The sequence below is a fragment of the Cavia porcellus genome, unplaced genomic scaffold (assembly GCF_034190915.1).
Source record: "Cavia porcellus strain 051 isolate PalLab524CR breed Dunkin Hartley unplaced genomic scaffold, mCavPor4.1 scaffold_5, whole genome shotgun sequence".
NCBI classification, from domain to species: domain Eukaryota; kingdom Metazoa; phylum Chordata; class Mammalia; order Rodentia; family Caviidae; genus Cavia; species Cavia porcellus.
Genome location: NW_026947488.1, coordinates 111,751,216 through 111,773,688, shown reverse-complemented (window position 1 = coordinate 111,773,688; position 22,473 = coordinate 111,751,216). Strand labels below are relative to the sequence as shown.

The 22,473-nt window shown below is 41.4% G+C and overlaps 1 protein-coding gene across 1 annotated transcript; it reads right to left on the bottom strand.

Annotated features, from left to right (window-relative positions):
- Positions 1–17,154: 17,154 nt before the first annotated feature.
- LOC101789080 (uncharacterized) lies at positions 17,155–22,268 on the bottom strand. The gene is given in 9 exon segments (XM_063249505.1): positions 17,155–17,637; positions 17,782–17,820; positions 18,103–18,269; positions 18,671–18,870; positions 19,054–19,382; positions 19,602–20,682; positions 20,729–21,018; positions 21,021–21,783; positions 21,892–22,268. Coding segments are annotated over 9 exon segments (3,729 nt in total).
- Positions 22,269–22,473: the final 205 nt, after the last annotated feature.

Sequence of the window (22,473 nt, the reverse complement as noted above, 5' to 3'; positions counted from 1 at the left end):
ACATTTCCACCAACAAGGTTAAATAGTTTCTTTACTCCTGCAGTCTCATGTACGTTCCTTAGATCTTGTGGTGATTTGTTTTCTCTGCAATGAGATGATGTCCTTATTTGAATTTCTCTATTGTGCAAAAATGCTCAATAGTTCTTCAGGTATTTCTTTGCAAATTGTACATATGCTGAAAAATGTGTGTTCCTTTCACATTCCTATGGGTTTTACATGTTAGCTCTCAGGGAGGAACAGGTAAAATTTCTCTGATTCTGTAGTTTATTTCATCATTTTAATTTTTTTGTGGTTTCTATGTTTATGCAGGAGGATTAAAATCTTACAAAGTCCTTTTTGCTTGTTTTGTCACCCTATCTTATTTTTGACACAAAACAGCAGCAATAGCATTAAGAAAAAATGTTTTTAATGCCTCTACATTCAGAACATGGAATGCCTGGCTCTTTCATGTTTCACTATGTTTTACTCTAATAGAGGCATATTTGATAGTGCTGCACAAATTACGATAAAAAGTACATTTCCTGAGTGAAAGAAAAATCACAATTTGCAGTAATGATTCTTTTGTTCTATCATACTTTTTTGATCCGCCCCGCGGACCAGTTTGTGGGTCTCACGTGAAGAGGGGATCGAGGATGGGGGCAGGGCAAGAGAAAAGAGAGATGGAGACAGGATGCGATTCCAATCGAGCCTCATTTATTTTCAAAATGACTACAACTTATATAGGGTGGGGGGGCAGGCCAAAGGCAGGAAGAGGGCACAGAGTGTTATCTGATAGGTCATCATCACATCCGGATATATGACGTAAGCAGGAGAGGATTATGGGTAATGTAGGCGGACATGAGGATCATGGGAAATGTAGGCTGACACACAAAATGCCCTCAGGCAGGAGGGGCAGGGCAGCAGCAGCTAGTCAAAGCTGCTCCCTACACATTTTTATTATTGACCTCAACTTACTTGTTTCCTTAAACTTCAAATTCAGGGATAAAAACAACGGTTTCACACTCTGCTAAATCATCTAGCAGTTGCCACCCAAAGTCAGTTTCGAAGCCATGATCATAGCATCTCATTCTCTCCTGATGCTGGGACTAAAGAAATCACCATTAGCCAATCTTTATAGGTAACTCCTTACCAATGCAATTATTTAAATACAAAATGGTCAAAAATTGCATACTTTTTCTTAGTTTTTATAAAATAACAAGTAATATAACAGTGACAATTCTACTATACTCAATACAAGAATGAATGGGTTAAATTGACAACTGCAAAGATAATGCTCAGGATGGTCACTGCATAAACAAATGGGCTTCCCAAGTGATTCTTGAGGATAACTTCCAGGTGGCCAAGTGATAAAAGAACAACTATTGATGTGTAATTGTGAGTATTAAAAAATGTTGATGCTGGGGAGGAAAGGGAAAAGATCTAAAGCATTAAGCTACATCTGCAGAACTTGAAGATATATTTTGAGACAGGGTCACAGTAATTGTGTAGGTTAGACTCAAATTCCTCTTCCACTAATTTAAGCTCTGTTAGGTACTAGGATTACAAGCACGCATCAACAAGACCAGCAAGATTTACTTTCATGATGAAATGAGAAAGTGCATGTACTCAGGATATATGTATTATAGATTCAGTCTTCTATTATTAGCTGTAATACAAACTCCAAATTTTCCCATTGATGGTAAGCAGAAATGTGCTTCAGGGAATCTAGCCACATGCTGTTGTACATATAGCCTGACAATGTAGTTTACAGTGTCTTTTACTTTATGAAGTATGTCAGGTACTTCAGGTACAAAATAGATATAGTTTTAGTGATGATTACACAACAGGTAAGTAATGTATTCTTCCAAGGATAATTGAGACTTGGACAAGCTATCTTCACTGGATTAGGGGTATTTAATGAAATGCTCACTTGGGTTTTCATGACACCACATTTTTTCAAAACATAATACCATTGGAACCTAAGCAGATTTTGAAATCAATAACACTGCATTAAACACTTTAAAAATTACATGAATGTTAAAATGGAAGCAAAAACCACAGGCCACAGGAAACCAACTGGGACTCATGAGCCAGTGTATGTGTTTAAATATAATCGGCACACACCATAAACATCAGGCACTGGTCCTTATAAATAAAGAGATATGTCATTGTATAAATTCACAATTCAGTAAAACAGAACACAATCTGAATCTTAATTTAGAAAATTTACTTTTTACTGTATTGACAGCTCAAAATTTAGGTTTCCCTTCATGCCATTACTTCAGTGTTTTAGGAAAAAGCTGTAATAATTACAAAATATATAATGCATTCACAGCATCAAGGACTAAAATAAAGGCATTTGCATGATACATCCAATAGCAACCTTTTCCCCCCAAACACCTTCACATTTAAGAAAATTGATTTCAAAGTATCGTTACTCATAAATCATGCCAAATTTTATAATTTCTGGAGATATGAATATATTTTGTGATGTGCCATTAGAGACAAGTTATGGTTATGTCAGTATGGGCCAATCAGAAATTCACAGTATTATGGTTTACTTTGGTACATGTGGAGAAACATTACTGGCACAGTACAAATGCAATATAAACATAACGCTAAAATTCTGATGGATAGAAAAACAACAGTTTAGTTAAATGACAAATATTGGCACCACTGAGAAAGAAAATCAGGCAACATAATGTACATGGTATGATGTCCAGTGGTGTTATGGAATCAGCAGATATCTTGTCTCGTCACAACATAAAAACATAACTTCATTAATGTGCAAGTTATGTGAAAAGAACACAACTTTGTCAAAACCACATGCTCCAAGCCTTACAAATGTATATCTTAATGCCAAATATTGCATCCACTTCAGAAACATCATTTATGAAAGAGAAAGTGAAGCATGTGCATCAAAAGATTAAAGCAAATGCAGTGTTAAAATTACAATTCACCAACAAATAAGTGATTAGACTAATTAATAGTATTGCTCAATTTTATATCACAGCACTACAGAATTTGCATTGGGCTTCTTAGTGTCTCTTCTTCAGAGTATCTGTTCATTACATCGTGTATTATATAACTTGTTCCCATAAATAGGTTAGAAATTCTTCCCAGGTATGAACCTCTATGTATATATCAATCCTTTCTGTATTATAGGGAAAAACAGATCAAAACAAGACAACAAAACAAATTCGTATAAAATCATGATATGAAAAAGACATATAAGACCACAATATTGGGTGATGTACAGTATTTACTATGCTTTCTCGTTATTATCAATAGAATTTTCCACACTATCAAGCATTATATAGTGAAGCATAAGATTGCATAGTTTTATAAAAACAACTTTGAAGACATTGTATGATGTGAAAGCAGTTAATAATCAAACCTGGAATAGATATCTTTTATTTATTTATTTATTTTGCTAATGGGGATCAAACTCATGATCTCACACTTGCCAGACAGGTGCTAAAGCCACTGATCTAAGTCCCCAGCCCCCCAATGCATATCTTTTACATCTTGTCATCTTCAGAGTAGTTGCCTCTACTCTTAGACTTGATACCAGCAAGCATACCAAATGTGAATAAAATCAGTCAAGGCAAATAGCATTCAGACAAACCAGCTTCAAATAAGATCAGTCATAGTAAGACCATGTAAGTAATATAGGTTTTCAGTTTAAGTTAATAAGAAATTAAGGATAGTTACCATGGTATAACCTGATATTTTGGGGTTATATGTCTGTGCCCTCAAATCAAATATGAGTAGACAGACCAGAACAAAATACAATCACACTAAACAGACCAATAAGACTACTGTAGCTTTTAAATCCTGATACACTTTTAACAATGCCCTCTGCCTTCTTTTTTTAGGCAATTCCTCACCTTTCTCCTTCTCAGGATACTATTATTCACTGTTCAGAGTGATAATAATTGTCATGGTTTCTGTCTGTGTCCCCCAGGCCTCATAAATTTGAATTGTGCATTTGTTATTCGTTCAGTGTCTAGTGCTTGGATTGATGGTGTCAGTGCTCCACCCACAAAGGGGTGGAGCCAGGATGTGATATAATGGCAGCAAGGTGTCTCTTTCTCTTTTCTGGTTTGAGCTTGCTGTTGGCAGCTGCCATTAACTGTGGTCCAGTCATGCCGGCCTATCTTGGAGCTAACTAAGAGAGGACTGAAACCTCGAAGAACTGTATGAAATAAACCTTTCCTTTCCCAACTTTGTGCTTCAGGTGTTTTGTCTCAGCGATGAGTAAAAAGTAACTAAGACAGTAGTCTAGTCTTGTATGTTGAATTTCAGCATATATAAAGATAAAGACAGCTACTACAAAGAGAGTGAAAGACCTTATTGTAATTATTATCAACTTCCCCAAAGTCAGTTCTTGAAGACCAAAAAAGCCTGCATCATCCTGTAATTATTTGATTAGTTCTATAATGTTCAGTATATATTCAATGCATGTGAAGATGGGAACAACTATTTAAAAGAAAACTAGAGACAGTAAGATAAACAGTGAACATCTCCAGTGGACTTGCTTTGAAATCTGTGTTTCTTTATCTTGTTTTCTTATGAACTGTTCTGTACTGTTTTGTCATGTTTAATCTTGTCCTCTTTAAGATTAAAAAATAAGTATGTAGGGCAGATAAGCATATTACTAAGTTTTTATTGGATCATTGAGCAGCACTGTTCACAGTGTCATTATATGAATCCCACTTTGTACCCTTTAATTTTTAACTTGAACAACTATTTCTAAGATGACAATATGTAACTTATCAACTAGTGATTTCTTATTGTTTGTTTTTTTGAAATACTGTGTTATTTCTACCTTTTTTCCATTTTTTTCTCTTTAAATAAAAACATTACAATTCACCAAAAAATATGAAAATTAAGTTTTAGAGACAAAACATTAAGTACATGATACTGTTTTGCATTAAGAACTGGTGGTCAACTTAACATCAGCTGAATTACATCAGCATGGCATTGAGCAAAGATGTTCCACCTGAGGTAAGTTGCCAGGATAAATACGTGGAGAAGAAGGGAGGTGATGAGTGTTGAGGCATTAAGGAAGCATTGTGGGTTGTCCTACGAGTTGCTGTCTGAGATGTTGGTTCTCCCAAAGAAGCCTTGGCCCTCACACTGAGCATTGCTTCTTGGCTGGGAAGGGCTTGGATTGAAAGACAGGTGCTGCTTGGTCTCCAGAATGAGCTCATCACACTGCTTCTGGGCATGTACTCAACTGTGCTTCTCATCAGAGGAGCTCCGGGCCTCTGTGTCACTGAGGACACCTGTGGTGCCTTTCAGGATAGACCTGTTCTTTGTTGTGAGTGTGACTTCTCAGCTCCAGCGTACAGCACTCATCCCACTAGCACAGCTCCATCATCCAGCTGACATAGAATTTCTAGCTTCCACCGCTGACCCTTGAGTCTTTCCAGCATGGATCCATAAAAGGGACTCCATGAGTCCTTATTGTGTGCTCTGGACCTCCAGTTGGACTAATAGTAGGCATTACCTTGAGCTCTGGATTTTTGTCTAGACTCATGTGGGACATTGCCTTGGGGTTTAGGCTCTTGACTAAATAATCTATGTCTTTGGTGTTGTGGATAGAATTTCTGCAATTTCCTGTGTTAACTCCCGGTGACTATTATAAAAATAATATTATAAATATTTGTCTTGGTCCAATTGTTCTCTGTGCACACCCCTGACTACAACAGTCACTATCCATACTTGAAAGTGAAAAGCACATTTCAGTTTAACATGTTTAATTACAAGATGCCATGTTGAAGCACAAAGACAATTTAAAAAATCTAGAGAGGTACAAGTGATTAACTGAAAATCATACAACATGTGCACTTGAGGAGAGCTCCACCTTAGATTTGTCCTTTCTGGAAAATATGTGATTATTTCTTCAGGTCCCCTAGGGATTTTTAAAGTAAACTTAGATCTAAACTGTCTGGCCAGTGACGTTTTTAATAGGTATTTAACAAGAAATATGGATTGCTAATATATCACACATTGCTAATCCACATAGTATCTCAGCTCTGTGAGCTCTTTCAGATATGTAACAATGACCACGTGTGCTGAGAGTATTCCCATAACACATAAGATTTATCTCTTGTGTGAGTTTCTTCATGTAAGTGAAATACATGACTCTGGCTGCTGAAAGTGTCTCCACTTGCTTACATAGCCAGTGGTTCTTCCCAGTGTAAATTCTTTCACATGTTTTGCAATGGCTGTATGCATTAAAAGCTTGCCACATTGTTATATACATAGGGATTCTCACCAGTGTGAAGTCATTGATGTCTTTTAAAATATCCATGTGTGGTGAAAGCTTTCCCACGTACTTCACATACACAGGGTTTCTCAACAGTGTAAATTTTTTCATGTATTGGACAATGAGTATTTCTGCTGAAACCTTTCTCACATTCCTTACATATATAACTTTTCTGCCCAGTGTGAAGAATTCATGCATTATGCAATATGTACATGTGCTCAAACCATTCTCACGATGCTTATATACACTGGATTTATCTTGAGTGTGAACTTTCATGTTGCTTACAATGTCCATGTTGGGTAAAAACTTTCCCACATTGTTTACCCATGTAGGGTTTCTCTCCAGTGTGAATTCTTTCATGTTGCTTACAATTTCCAGGTTGGGTGAAACCTTTTCCACATTGCTTACAGACATAGCATTTCTGTCCAGTGTGAATTCTTTAATGATTCTTACATTGTCCATGTGTGGTAAAAGCTTTCGCACATTGCTTACATACATAAGGATTCTCTCCAGTGTGAATTCTTTCATGTTTCTCACAATTTCCATCTGTGGTAAAAGCTTTTCCCCGTTGCTTGCATACATAGGGTTTCTTTCCTGTGTGAGTTATTTCATGTCCCTTGCACTGTCTATGTGTGGGAAAACCTGTCCCACATTGTTACATACATAGGGTTTCTCTCCAGTGTGAGTTCTTTCATGTTGTTTATACCCTCCAAGTGTGGTAGAAGGTTTCCCACAGTCCTTACATACGTAAGGTTTCTCTCCAGTGTGAATTCTATCATGTTGCTTATTATTTCCATGTTGGGTGAAACCTTTTCCACATTGCTTACATACATAGGGTTTCTCTCCAGTGTGAATTCTTTCATGTATTTGACAATGAATGTTACTGCTAAAAGCTTTCCCACATTTCTTACATATATACGATTTCTGCCTAATGTGAAAGTTTTCATGGATTACACAATAAGTACATGTACTGAAAGCTTTCTCACAGTGCTTACATTTATAACGTTTTTCTCCAGAGTGAAGACTTTCATGTACTTAACAATATGTACATGTTGTAAAAGCTTTCCCACACTCCTTACATATGTAGGGTCTCTCTCCTCTGTGAATTCTTCCATGTTTCTTACAAATTCCATGTGAGGTTAAAGCTTTCCTGCATTGCTTGCATACATAGGATTTCTCTCCACTGCAATATTTTTTATGGATCTGAACATTGTGGTGTGTTTCTGTTTCTTTCACATTCCAATTACCTTCTGCAGTACCAAGGAATACTTTTTTACACTGATTCCAAGATGTATATCCATAGGATTTTCCTAGCTTGTCATTTCTGTACAGAAAAATATCACATACAGGATTGATAAACATATTACTAAGATTTTGTTGGACAGTTGAACAAAACTGTGTGCAGTCTCACTGTTTGAATCCCCACTTCATATGTTTCACTTTTGTATCTTGATTAACTATTTCTATGAGCACCATATGAAATCATCAACTAGTTATTTCTTACCATTTATTTTCACTTTGAAAATAGCATTATTTCTACTTACTTTGTTTTGTTTAGTCTTTCCTTACATAAAATTTTAAAAAAATCACAGTGAAATGGATCTCTGTTAATGATTCCATTAACATCAAGTTCTGCTTTTAATGCCTGCTAAAAAATTCTGACAATGAAGCAACAGAATGGCCTTGTAAGATATGTTGAAAACAACCATTCCCAAAACAGTAGTACACATTTGGAAATCTTAAAATTTGGTACCTTTTGAAATGCAGATTATTTAGCTTCACTTTGGACATGGGTATATATGTGTATCACAGACAAATCATTTCTCAATCACAGTCTCCCTTCTGTCCTTAACCTGTAATTCCCTTTTCCAAACAGTCAGTGTTAATTTTCTCTATCAACCCTCTTTCATTTCATTCCACAATTAATATTTTGGATTCTCATCTAAGAGAAACCCTGTGACCTTTTAGGCTTTATATCTGAGCTATTTCACTGAATTGATGGGAGAAAGACTCACACATTTCTCATCGCAAATGACATTATATTATTTATTTTTTGACATTATATAACATGTTTTTGTTTTCCATGCTGGGAATGAACAACAGGTATTAGCATAAAATCTCTAGCTTTTATATTTATTTTAAGAGATTTTTACTGATTATTAAGCTGTGAAGTATGAACTTGAATTTGCCATTCTGCAAAATCTGATTCCTAGGGTGCTGGGTTTATAAGAATGCACAGTCACAGAGAGCCTATTAACATTTTCCTTCTCCACAAATCCAGTTATAGACTGCTAAGCTGCTTCAAGGCCTGATCTCTTATAACTTGATCTGCTTTGTATAAGAGTAAGCATGTATCTGTATTTTAAGTGGATTTTGAGTTTTTAAAAATATATCCAGGACAAGTATGATGGGATTAACCTCTAGAGATAACTGCATAATGATATTCAGAATTAATACACTTAACATTCCACCAGCCTACTTAGAATTTTAATCAGAATGGCTGATTCTCTATAGCATGGCTTGGAAACATGAGAACTCAGTTTTATTTCAAATTCTATTGCAATCTTAGCAATTGTTAGATAATGAAAGTGTTGTATTTGCAAGTATATATGGATAGAAAAACTGGAGGCAGAATGTCATAACTCAAAGTGTATGCCTTTATACACATCTATATGCAATGTCATACATTTTTTATGATTTAATTCCCTCATTATACATATCCTGGCTTATACATATTGGGAGAATATTACTGACATTAAATTGAATGGTACTTCGTTTCTTTGGATCTCGTTTTTCTGCTCACAAACTAATTACTCAGGAACATTCTTTCCCCTTGTGAGTGCGAATTACCTTAAGTATCTCCAGTAAATTTTGCATTCTTTTTCAGCTTCCTGGATATCCTCAAGTCCTCCTTAATTGTAGACATTGAAATTCAGGATTCATTAGAGTAATAAATACAAATTAATAGATTTTTTTTTAGGTTTTTGATGTAACGTGACTAGGTCTGAGCTATTTTTCAAAATATTTTCACATTGCTTTTAATGGAACAGCACTGATGAGCAACAAACATTCTAACAGCATGAGTGACAAAAAGATGTCATGCTTGCCTATCGCAGCCAACTTCCTGAAGATTTCACCCATCACATCTCTGTAGAGGTTCTTTTGGGATAGACTCAGCAAAGTCCACTCCTCATTGCTGAAGTTCACAGCCACATCCTCAAAGGTCACCACCTCCTAAAGGATCATACATATATTCCTCAAAGAAGGTAGAGACTCCAGGTTTAGGGTATCTTAAATTCTCTCCTACAAATCTGAATCAAAAGCAAAATGTGATGGTGTATATCTATAATCCCAGCACTCACAAGGCTGAGACAGGAGGGCTTTGGTGAGGTCAGGAGAATTCTAGGCTCCATACAGGGTACAAATCCAGCTGATATACATACAGAATGCTTGTCTCTATAAAACAAAACTAACCTAAACAAACAATACCAAACAGAACAGCTGAATGGAGACTGATTCATTCAAATCTTAATTCCATGTCTGGGTCATTAATTGTGTGTATATACACACTTTTGGAGACAGCAAGTTTGATGCTAGACTGCAACTCACTGCTAATTTTAGAGGCAAATAGAAGCACTGATTCTTGTGCTCAGTCACTGCAAGATTCCCTGTGTAGTCTCTAAAGCAGAACTCACAGTGAGAAGCCTGAAGGACCAGCATCCACAAAGTACAGAGGCAGATAAATATCTCATCAATCAACTGGGAAACCAAGCAAGCACATCCCCTCCCTGGTAAGTGGTGGCAGTCTGGCAGACTGCAGCCCTTCCAGGGGGAGAACTATCAACAGCTCCTGAAATCCATGCCATATTGGAACTTAGGACACTGGGAAGCCAAGCAAGCCCCTACCATCCCTGGTAAGCAGTGGTGGTTTGGCAGACTGCGGCCCTTCAGGGGGAGAACCAACAGCAGCTCCTGAGATCCATGCCCTTTTGGAACTTAGGACACTGTGAAACCAAACAACTAGCCTGCCTCCCTGCTAAGCAATAGTGGACCTACTGATTCACAGCCTAGAATCAAACATCCCACTTCCCCTACCCCTCTTCTCCTATCATCCTCCTGTTAGCAAATGGGAACCAGAAAAATGAGGGTCTCCTGGGAAGTTGACCAAAGCAAATAAGGGGAACTTCCTTCTACTATCTCATGGAAGGCAAATATTTGTATTACTGTTTTGCTCTATTCTGATTAATGGTACTGCTCTATCCAATATTTTTGATAACTTCTATAATGCTCTGTATTTCATCTCATTTGGATATATGTGATTGAAAGAACAACTATTATAAAGATAATGAAATATACTGTGATACCTATTATTATTATCCCACTAACCTGCTTTGAAGTTCTGTACCAATGTCACTGTACTATCTTAGGTGGCCTTATTCTGTCTTGTTCTGTTTTTTTTAACCACTTTCAAAATTAAAAAAAATCTCATCAATCCCTTTGATAGACTACAGATGATGTCTCTTCAAATCACATTTGAGTACTTTGTTCTTAATATAATTAAGCAGTATTTTGAAATATAAATTTGGTTTCAAGACAAATGATAAGCAAATTCATGCCTATCCTAGGACTGATATTCTTAATAGTTCCATAGCCCTCTGAGGAAGTCAGGAGTCACGATTCAAAGAAATGTATCCTTATCTTAAAGGCTGACATTCTAAATAGTTCCTATCATTCTGATCAACTCAGGAGTCACCTCCCAAACCCCTAAGGGAAGAGTCACAGCTGCCCAAGAATGGCTGCTTTCTTTGTGACTCCTTTCCCCCTTTGTTCCCAATTTAATCAACTTTACCTTAACTTATAATCTTATTGGCTACCATAGCTCTGTACCATCTTATGCCCATCTGCATTGTGAGTTCCTAGTTTTCCCCACCTTAAACTCATTTCCCCACATGATTTTACTCTATAAAGTCTGTAGAAGGAACAGTGTTTGGGAACCTGCTCAGAAACCCTTCTCTCTCTCAAGCAGCTTTATTTCTCTCAATAAGTGTATTTTTCCCTTAATCTCTTTTGTTCCTAAAATTCATTCTTTTACCTGGGAGAACACGAACTCATATCAGACATAGTAGACTGGGAGATTCATTCCCCTATAGCAATATCAGTATAAATTTTTCTCTTTCTTGAAGTCAGAGAAATCAGCAGTAGTTTGTAGTCTACAATGTTGATGTCACCATTCCAGTGATACTTGCATTGAAGGGCTTTATCCCTGCCTCAAGTGCTGCTTCTGTTCTCTGAAAGTGAACTGATCTGTAATTTTGGTTATGGTATCAACAATGCACTAAGCAAATGACTCAAAATATTCCTTATGAATGGTTTACCACCAGCCATGGAGGAAGACAGATAGCAAAAATTCTTTTTTTGATTTCTTCATTCAAACCGAAGGATGTACTTGAAAGAATTTTGCCCTAGAAACAATTACAGGACCTCATGGTTGTAGTCCCAGGTGGAAGAAGGTGAAATCAGGGATGCTTACTCATTTGGTCACTTCCTCTTTTCTCCTTGATTACAACTTCCTCTTTCTTTCCCAGGGGCCTAAAGAAAATTTCCATCAGCTCCTGGCATGACATCAGTGTCCCTTCAAGCACAACATCCAGTCAAAAGTCACATATACCCATAACCCGATAGTCAGTCAGAAAAAAAAGTCAAATCCTTGGTGGCTGTGGGAACCTCTCCACATTCTTTAAATAAAAGGTCACTTTTCCATTTCTTATATTCTGCTTCTCTATTGTGCTAATTTACCTCCTCACTAACCTCAGTAATCTAACCCACATTACGCCTCTCTCACCACATGATTTTATTCTATAAAGTCCCTAGAAAAGACAGAGCCCTTTGCTACCTGCTCAGAACCCCTTCTCTTTCTCTCAGACAGAGGCTTTCCAATAGGATTTTTGGTGTAGTAAAGAAGAGAATATAAAGTCAAAAAGGCCTTTTTTCTAAAATCAGGGAGAGAACCCTATGACCACTGGGGTTCTGGCTTTTTCTTCTGGAAATGTGTGGGGCACACATACAGTTTTTGATTTGGGTGGTGCTTAAAGGTGGCATTGGTGTATGCAGGTGCCTGATTGAGACCTTTTCAGGACACAGGTAAGTTGCATAGGGGAGGGGAAAGTGATCTCAAGATAAAAGTTTCCTGGATCCTCATTCCACTGCCAAAATATCCTATTTAGGGCAAAATTCTTTCACCTTCTTTCTCTCAATATATATATTCTGCTCTTCACCTCTCTTGTTCCTAAAATTCATTCTTCCATTTTAGAGAACACAAAGTCAAACCAGACATAGAAGGTCAGGAATTTCATTCTACTATAACACGGTGTGGCACCCTGTATATCTGACTCAGCTGCTTGTAACTTTAAGAATTGTTTATCAATTTCATTTGGAATAATTGTAGCAAATAAAATGTTCTTAATGAATATAGGGAAATATATCATTAAATTGAAAAAATGTTTATCACAGTTTTTCTAGCTAGCACCAGCCAACATTTTCAACTTTCAAGTGTGAGGGAAAACAAAAAATAAAAACAACTCAGAAAATAGCAATCCTATAGGGGACAGTATATCATTCATGGTAATTGCCATGTAATCCGCTGGTATTTCATAGACCACAAAAGAAACATTGAGCCTATTAATTAACAAGTATCAGTCTTAATAAATGTGCTCATAGCACTGCATCGTTGACAACTATGAATTATTTTTTTCTATGAGGGATTGAACTCATGACCTTGTGCTCTCCAGGCAGCTCCTTGTATCCCTGAGCTCAATCCCCAGACCCAACAATTTTAGATACTAAATATGACTATTAACAATGATTAATTTTCCATTTACATATTTAGTTATAAAATTTTTAAACCTACATTTTCATAATTGAAATTATTTCTTTCCTTGCAGTTTAAGTTACTTTATTTTTAGGTACCGGGGATCAAAGTTACAACCTAGCACTTTCCAGGCAGGTGTTTCTGCCTGCTGAGCTAAATCCCTGGCCTGTATTAATGAATATTTTTAAATGTATAAACATCACTTTATCCATTCAAATAGTATTGTGATTTTAGCAAAGGATGTCAATGTAGACAGAAATTGATATACAGAGAGGAAATGCAACCTAAAAGAGTCAATGCAAATAGTGAGATTCATTATAACGCCCATTCTCATTGATTATTATCTACTTTTGAAGACCTATAATGTCTCCAATGTTTTGGTTTTGTCGGTTTTGTTCTTTACTGTATTGTTCAATTTCATTATAACTGTTGATATAGGTAATTCTATTAGAGATAGCGGGAGACATTATGGTAACCATTGTTGATCACCTTGTATTATGCTTTTACATTATCTATTATGTCCACCCTTTTGATTTGATTGAGTCTGTTCTGTTATGTCACATTTGATTCTACTCCCTTCCAAAAAAGTAATAAGAACTGTGGGAGCAACAAAACCCAAAATGTGTAATTGTCATTGTACAAAAGAGAGGAAAAGAAAGTGCTCTAAATGATATAACTGCATGTATATATAAGTGTATAAGATAGATAATGATATCACTGAGTTTTGTTGGATCATTGAACAGAACCGTTTGCAATCTCACTGCTGGAATGTCCACTTTACAAGCTTTAATTTTGTGACTTGAACAGTTATTTCTAAGATGACAATATGTAATCCATTAACTAGTGATTTCCTACTGTTTATTTTTTTCTGTAAATCTGTATAACTTGTACCCTTTCTCTGCTTTTTTTTCTCCTTAAATAAAATTTAAAAAAAGAGTGAATGCAAAAAACTAAATACAGCAATCACTGCTACAGGCACAGCTGAAGAAAGCCAGACCTGAAAGAGAAGATGCAGTGACCATGCCTACATGCTCCTGAAGAGAAAAACAACAGCTTGAAATGTACTACAGTTAAAACCACCTCCTCCAGGAAGTTCAGATAGGCCTCAATTACCATACTCAATGACCAGAACAACTGGACTATTGTTCCCACAAAATGCCTTGGCTCTTTCCACATACCTTTTCTGCCTGACTTGCTCCCCTGCTGAATAATATTAGTTAAGCAGCTTTAAGCTTATAGGTTGATTGTAGTTTGAGACCCACACTGTACCCACATTGTGACTTTCCTGTATAAATGACTCCTGACAATTGGTCTGTCGCCAAACACTGAAGACCACTCCTGAAAATTCAGGGCTATACTTCTCTCTTTTTTTCTAAGAAAATCTTTGACCTTCTTTGATTTGTGACTACCTTTCTCAATGTTGTGAGCCACTAAACTTGGTGCATTTGACATCAAACAGGGCAGGATTATATTTCTCTTATTTCAATTTGAATATGAAATGTCTGCTAAAGGCCATGTTGCAAAGCCTGGATTTCAAGCTGCTTGTTTGCCATGGGTTTAACATTTGCACGAGCTTTTAGAAGTCCTCAGTCTAGTGAATTGCAGATGTATTGCAGGAAGGAATCACTTTGTACTGTAGCACAATAGGTGCCATTCCTAAGTCTGTGTTGGTTACAGCCTCCTGGATGCCACCACATGGATTTCTTTCCTCTGCAGTATCATTCAATAATTTCCATTTTAGAGAACTCAACTTTCACACAGCTCTCCAGGCAAATGAGTGCAGAGGGCCCCGAGGGGAATTTGTGCAGGGTTTTTAAGGGCACAAGCGGGAAGCAAGCAGGTTTACAGAAGTAGATCGCATTGGTTAATTTTGAACGGCGCAGGACTTGGAAGATTCTGATTCGAGGGGTCTGGGGCTGAGTAACCATGGAGACTGAGGGTTCTGGTCTGATCTCAGAGTGCCAGGTACAACTCGGTCTCGTTTGAACAGCACATTCCTTTACTTATCTTTATCTTTACAGAGGACAGAACATCTAGTGGTTAATGACTAGCAGATGCATTCCTTCCTGTCCTGCTCTGATTATCTCAAGGGCTAGGTTAGGGAGTGAAACATTCTTTACTGCTCTGTTCTATGATTCGGGGGGTTACAGCTGGGGAGTCAACTCTCTCATTTCCCCCTTTTTCTTTGTAAATGACTTTTAATCTTAAAGGTCCTGTATGGGTAAGGGGTCATATTGTTGACGTAGCACCATGACTTTTACTTGAGAAATCTGGGCCCTCACAAACCGGGTTACTCGGTTAATGAGGCAAGGGGCTATAGCCGTAACTATAATGAATCCGGCCAGGGGTCCCAATAAAGGGAGAATATAGGGCAGAATTGATTCCCAGAAAGAGAACACTTTGGCTTCACTTGAAGGGGGCTCTCGGGATCTGATCCTCTCTCTCAACTTCTCCATTGCATCTTTTACAATCCCAGTATGATCAGTGTAAAAACAACATTCTTCTCTAAGCATGGCGCAGAGGCCCCCTTCCTTTAAAAACAAAAGATCTAAGCCTCTTCTGTTTTGTAACACTACTTCAGATAGAGACGAGAGAGATTGTTGTAATGCAGTTATAGATGTCTCTAAGGCCTGTAGATCCTGGTTTACAACTGCAAGGAGTTGCTGGCGGGACTGGTGCCCAGTAATGAGGGCTGCTGTACCAGTTCCTATCCCCCCTGCTACACCTATCCCTAATAATACCGCCAGGGTCAAGGAGACTGGTTCCCATTTATATCGACCTTTTATGAGGGGGAGCATGTCAGGAGGGAGATACTTAATGCGTGGCATAAGGTCTATGAGGATACAGGAACTGTCCCCTGCAAGGAGTACATTTGTGGAAACACAAGGGGTGAGCCCAGTAGTACATAACCAGAATGCCCCAGTGGGGGGGATGAGATATTGGTTTCTGGGGAAGGAACGGGTGTGTGTGAGGCAGCGATGGCGTAGGTCTGCCGGCCAATTATCAAGTGTCCCTATACAGGTTCCTCGGCTAGCGAGGCCAGGTAAAGGAAGGGTGTGGAACACGTGATCCCAATCGCACTGGTCGGAATTGGGGGTCAGCGTATAGGAATCATTTAGAGCGGTTCCCTCATAATATGGAGGGTTAGCACTTAGACATAACCAACAAGCTTGGGCCAGGTCTGGATGGGTAAGATTAAGGGCTTTATGAGCCCCAAGTATAAGGCTAAGAAGGGAGCTCACGGTTGGAGGGACGAGTCCCGACTCAGGAGGATTAGTCAAATACCTGGAGGGGGTGCAAGGTGAGGTCGTGGGCCCTCGGCTTTGGGTAGTCACGGACATAGGGGATGAGGGCCCTTTAGCGGTTGTTGGGGCAGGTGTTGGCAGTGATGGCTCTGTCTTTAGCTCCTTTTTAATAAAGATGAGCCCTCCTGTGTCAGGTCCACTCATATAGTATCTAAATCCCCCAATTTTTCCTGTTGTCCAAGATTGGTCCTCAGGGGTGAGGACCTTGAGTTGTAAATGTTGGCAATTGCCTGGTCCCCCGTCATAGGAGTGAAGGCTCCTCTTTGACAGTGGCAAAGGGTCCTTATGTTGGCCCCCTCCAGTTGCTGACAAGCTAAGGTGTCGGTCTTTTATTGAGGGAGTCCATGCTGTGGCCATTGTCTCACATCCCCAGTATGCACAGTAGTATTCACCTGGGGAATTGCAATAACTCCTTCCTTCCACAGACGCGGGACATAGATATATTCCTGGGGGGTGATCAACGTTGGGATTAATAGGAACAATATCACATGAATAGAAACTAAAGGTTGGATGGCCTGAACCTGTCCACCTGTCGACTTCTTTTTGGCCATCCCATCTACTCAATGTCCAGACCCAAGGACGGTGGGGATTAGCCATTGTAGGAGTGACTAACATTAATATGAATAATTCCATTATAGCCCAGGGGGTTACAATCTGGGGTCTTTGCTGGGTCATTTTGTAATAATATGTAAGGGGAGTGTACGGAAACAGCATCAAGGAGTCTTTCAGCTCAGTTTAAGTTTTAAGGGGTTATCAGACCATTTGAGTTCCCAGGAGTCGTCCTCTGGCCCTGAAGCAGGCTTTAGATGTGACGTGTGGATCCAAGAGGCGATCCCGTCAACCTTTACCGCTGTAGGAGTAGTTAATAGGACCTGGTATGGTCCTTTCCAGTGAGGCTGTAGAGTCTCTTGTTGGTGGCGCCGGACGAACACAAAGTCTCCCACTTGGTACGGATGTGGTGCAGGGAACTCACTGGAGGCGTAGGCCGAGGCTAGTTGCATCCAAACGTCCCTCTGTAGATTGTCGAGGGCGATGAGCCTGTCAGACAGGGAGGTTGGCAACAAGGCAGCATGTTCAGTTAAGGGAGTGAGATCCCGAATAGGTGGTGGAGTGCCAAAAAGGATCTCAAAGGGAGTAAGGTTAGGGGGTTTGGCAGACAGGGTGTTTCGAGAGCGAAAAAGGGCATAAGGCAGGAGCATCGTCCAATCCTTTAAGCCAGTCTCATGAGCCAATTTAGTGAGGGTCTCCTTAAGAGTTCTATTCATTCTTTCTACCTGTCCTGAACTTTGGGGTCTATAAGCACAATGTAACTTCCAATCAATCCCCAATATGTTGGCCAGTCCCTGACTTACCTTAGCCACAAACGCCGGCCCATTGTCAGACCCTATTACCTTTGGCAATCCAAACCGAGGAAAAATTTCTTCCATCAACTTTTTTGTTACCATGGCAGCAGTTTCCTTTTTGGTAGGAAAAGCCTCAGTCCATCCAGAGATGGTGTCCACAAAAACTAGCAGATATTTCAGTCCACATCGGGCAGGCTTAACTTCTGTGAAGTCTACTTCCCAGTATTGTCCAGGTCTGGTGCCGCGTAGCCTTTTGCCGGGGGCCAGCTTGGCAGGGTAGGCATTGGTCAATTGACATGCCTCACAATTAGTCACAACCCAAGTGGCGACCTGACGTATGGCAGTGGGGGATGCCCCCGGGAAGTCCTGGCGTTGGGCCAGTAGGCACAGCTTTTTAACTCCCAAGTGGGTGAGCCGGTGGGCCTGTTGTATGTAAGTAGTCAGGTCAGATGCCTCAGGGGTTTGGTTAACCTGAGCTTTCTCTTTGGGAGGAGAATCTTTGATATCAGTCACCAACATCTGTGAGCCTCCCATGGCTGCAGATTTTGCTGCCTGATCGGCCAGGTTGTTTCCCTTTGTGACAGGATCAGTCCCTTTTTGGTGGCTATTACAGTGTATTATCGCCACCTTCTGAGGTAACATAACTGCAGCTAGCAATTGAAGGATTTCCTGTTTGTGTTTTATTTCTTTGCCTGCGGAGGTCAGAAGCCCCCGCTGGCGGTATATGGCCCCATGGATGTGGGCCGTTGCAAAAGCATATCGGCTGTCCGTGTAAATGTTTGCCCGCTTCCCTTTGGCGAGCTCTCCAGAGCCTTAGTCAAAGCGATCAGTTCGGCCTTTTGGGCCGAGGACCCAACATTGGAATGATCAGTCACAGCCGCCCCCACATACCGCTTACCTTGAATTAAGAAGCTACTCCCATCAGTGAAGTAGGTCACCTCTGCATCGGGTAGGGGGTATTCTAATAAGTCTGGCCATACTCCGGCCTCTTCTGCCAAGATGTCCTGGCAGGTATGGAGGATGGGTTCTGGTGCTTCTTCCGGCAGCAGGGTCACCGGGTTGAGAGTCACCGGGGTTCCAAAAGTTACCTTGTCTTTGCTGAGCAAGAGACTCTGATAATGAGTAACTCTGGCATTTGAGAGCCACCTGTCTGGAGGTTGGCGGATGATGCTTTCTAGCGTATGCGGGGCAATGATTGTTATTTTTTGTCCCAAAGTCAATTTATCAGCATCCTTGATGAGCAAAGCAGCCGCTGCGATGGCCTTTAAGCAGGGCGGCCACCTGCTTGCCACAGTGTCCAGTCTTTTCGAGAGGTAGGCCACCAGACGCCTCCATGGCCCAAAGGCCTGGGTTAGTACTCCTCTCGCTATTCCTTTCTTCTCTGCAATGAAGAGAGTAAAGGGTTTATCCACATTAGGAAGGGCCAGGGCCGGAGCGGATAGGAGGGCCCGCTTGATGGCATCAAAGGCCTGCTGGTGGTCCTTTTCCCAAACAAAGGGAGATCCCCCCTTCAGTAACGGGTACAGGGGAGCTGCCAAGGTTGCGAACCCAGGGATCCACAACCGGCAAAACCCCGCGGTACCCAGGAACTCTCGTAATTGTTTTTGGCTCTTTGGAGGGGGAATCTGGACCACAGTCTGTTTTCTAGCCTCAGTGAGCCATCTCTTTCCCCCTTTTAAGGAGTAACCCAGGAAAATTACCTCTTGTCTGCAAATTTGAGCCTTTTTCGCCGATGCCCTATATCCCAGGATAGCCAACTCACGTAAGAGGTCCTGAGTTCCACTGGTACAGTCACCCTCAGAGTCCACGGCCAGCAGCAAGTCATCTACATATTGGAGGAGGGTGAGGTTCGGGTGTTGAGCCCGAAAGGGGGCTAAATCCTTGTGTAGAGCCTCATCAAAGATGGTCGGGCTATTTTTGAAGCCCTGTGGGAGGCGCGTCCAGGTCAATTGTCCGGTGGACCCAGTCTCGGGGTCCGTCCATTCAAACGCAAACAAGGGCTGGCTATCTTTGTGTAAAGGCAAACAGAAAAAGGCATCCTTTAAATCTAAAACAGTATACCAAGTCCTTGATGGATTTAAACCGCTGAGGAGGTTATAAGGATTGGGTACGGTGGGGTGAATGTCTTCCACCCTGCTGTTGACCTCCCTCAAGTCCTGTACTGGTCTGTAGTCATTTGTCCCGGGCTTTTTGACCGGGAGTAGCGGAGTATTCCATGCAGACCGGCAAGGAGTCAATACCCCTTGGTCTAAAAGTATCTGTATGTGTACCTTGATCCCCAGGTGAGCTTCTCTATTAATGGGATATTGTTTAACTCGAATAGGGGAGGCGGTGGCTTTTAGAGTGACCACTACAGGCAGTTGCTGGCTTGCCAGCCCGAGCCCAGCTGTCTTGGCCCAAGAGTCTTTAAAATCAGTTAGCCAGGCAGGGGCGATGGGCTGGAGGTCTCGGTGGTCATAGAGCCTATATTCATCTTCCAATTTTAGAGATAACACTGTAACCATGGGTTGCCCAACCTTTGGGTTACAGAATGTCACCTGAGGTCCTTGGGGCTCAAAGGAGATTTTCGCCCCCAGTTTGGTTCACAAGTCTCGTCCCAGGAGGGGAGCCGGGCATTCAGGAATAACCAGGAAGGAGTGTTTTACTTTTCCCTTGCCTAGGTCAACTGTACGCTCAGTAGTCCACGAGCGATATTTGCTCCTGTTAGCCCCTTGAACTAATGATTTCTTAGTTGAAAGGGCCGCTAAGGGGGCCTGAAGGGCCGAGTAAACAGCTCCCGTATCGACCTCGAATTCTACGGGAGTCCCCTCCACTTTAAACATTACCCTGAGCTCGGGGAGGGGGTCCGAGCCCCGAAGTCCCTAGTCTTCTTCATCTAAGGCGAGCATGGGGGCTCGGGATCGCTGCGAGGACTTCTTTTCTCGTTCCTCTTTGGCTCGTTTCTTTTTCAATTTTTCAGTCTTTGATCAGGTGTCCTTTTTCCTTACAATATGCACATTGGTCAGGGTCTAATGGGGGGCGAGTGGGCTTTCCCTTTCCTGTCTCAGGTTTTCCCTGAATAACTGTGGCCAACATTTTAGCTAATTCCTTGTTTCGTCTTTTGTCCCTAGCTAACTCTTTTTCCTCCTCTGTCTCCTGTTTATAGTAGACTTTTTCAGCTTCCTTAACAAGATCCCTCAGAGTTAGGTCCTGCAGACCATCTAGCCTTTGGAGCTTACGTCTTATATCAGGAGCCGATTGCCCTATATGAAAGCCATGGCTATTGAGCCCTGTTGGCCTTCCTCTTCAGGGTTAAAAGGCGTGTACCGCCGGTAAGCTTCCATCAGGCATTCCAGAAAAACTGAGGGAGTCTCAGTAGGCCCTTGGGTAACTTCCCTTACCTTGGCCAAATTAGTGGGGCACCTTGCAGCCGCCTGGAGACCTGCCATTAGAGTCTGGTGATAGATAGAAAGATGCTGCCTACCGGTAGGTGAGTTGGGGTCCCAGTTGGGGCGTTTCAAGGGGAAGAAATCATCAATCAGGTCTGGTCTCTGGGTGGGTCTGCCGTTTTCTCCGGGAACAGCTTTCTGGGCTTCCAGAAGGATGCGGTCTCTCTCCTCGGTGGTGAACAGGACCCCTAGAAGCTGCTGGCAGTCATCCCATGTGGGTTGGTGGGAGAACATGATAGAATCCATTAAACCTGTTAACTTAGATGGATCATCAGAGAAAGGAGGGTTATTGTTTTTCCAGTTATAGAGATCTGAGGTAGAAAAAGGCCAGTACTGTAAAGCGGACATCTGCCCTCCATCCGACCCGTCATCTATCATGGGCCCGTAGGGGCAAAGAGGAAGGGTAAAAACTGGGTCCTCAGGCCGTAGCTTGCTCCGAGTGTTCTGGGCTGAGCCCGTGGGCCCCGGAGGTGTAGACCCAGAGCAAGCCATCGCAGGGAGCGGAGGATATAGAGGGGACATGGGTATCGGAGGAGAAGAGGGGTTCGGTTCAGGTGAAGAGGGTGCTGAAGGAGAAGGAGCGCTCGATCCGGACGAGGAGGCTGGAGGAGAGAGTGGATACGGGGGAGGTTGAGCCGGCTGGGAAGGAGGAGGCCGGTCGTAGTCGAGCAGAGGTAGATCAGGCTGAGACTCGGGCAGGACCGGAGCCGGAGCGGGAGGTCCTTTCAGAGCTAAGAGCTTTGGTATAGAGGAGTCAGAAGGGGGAAGAAAGGGTTTCACCCACAGTGGGGGTTCCTCCCTGAGGTCCTGCGATACCAAGATGTAAGCGACCTGATCAGGGTGGCCCCCTTGTCTGGGGTGGAAGATGATGTTCTTAACTGCTAGGATGAGGGGCAGATGGAAAGTCCCCTCTGGTGGCCATCCCACAGAGAAAGTAGGCCACTCAGTCGAACAGAAATCCAGCCATTTACTCTTCTTGACCTGCAAGGAGAGATTGTGAGCCCTCTTCCACACCTCCGACCAATGGTCGAGGGTGAGAGACAATGGGGATGAGGTCGACTGTCCCATGATGTTCTATAGTCACAGGGCGGTTAACGCAAGCACGATACAACAAATGACTAATCACAACACCCACGACACACAGGACAAACAGGCCGGCCACTTCACTCTCACGCATCAGTTTCACTCCAAACGAGCCACCTTACAGGGTGACTCCAGATTGGCCCGGACGGACCACAGACTGGGAATCGAAATTCCCCAGATGAGTCACCTC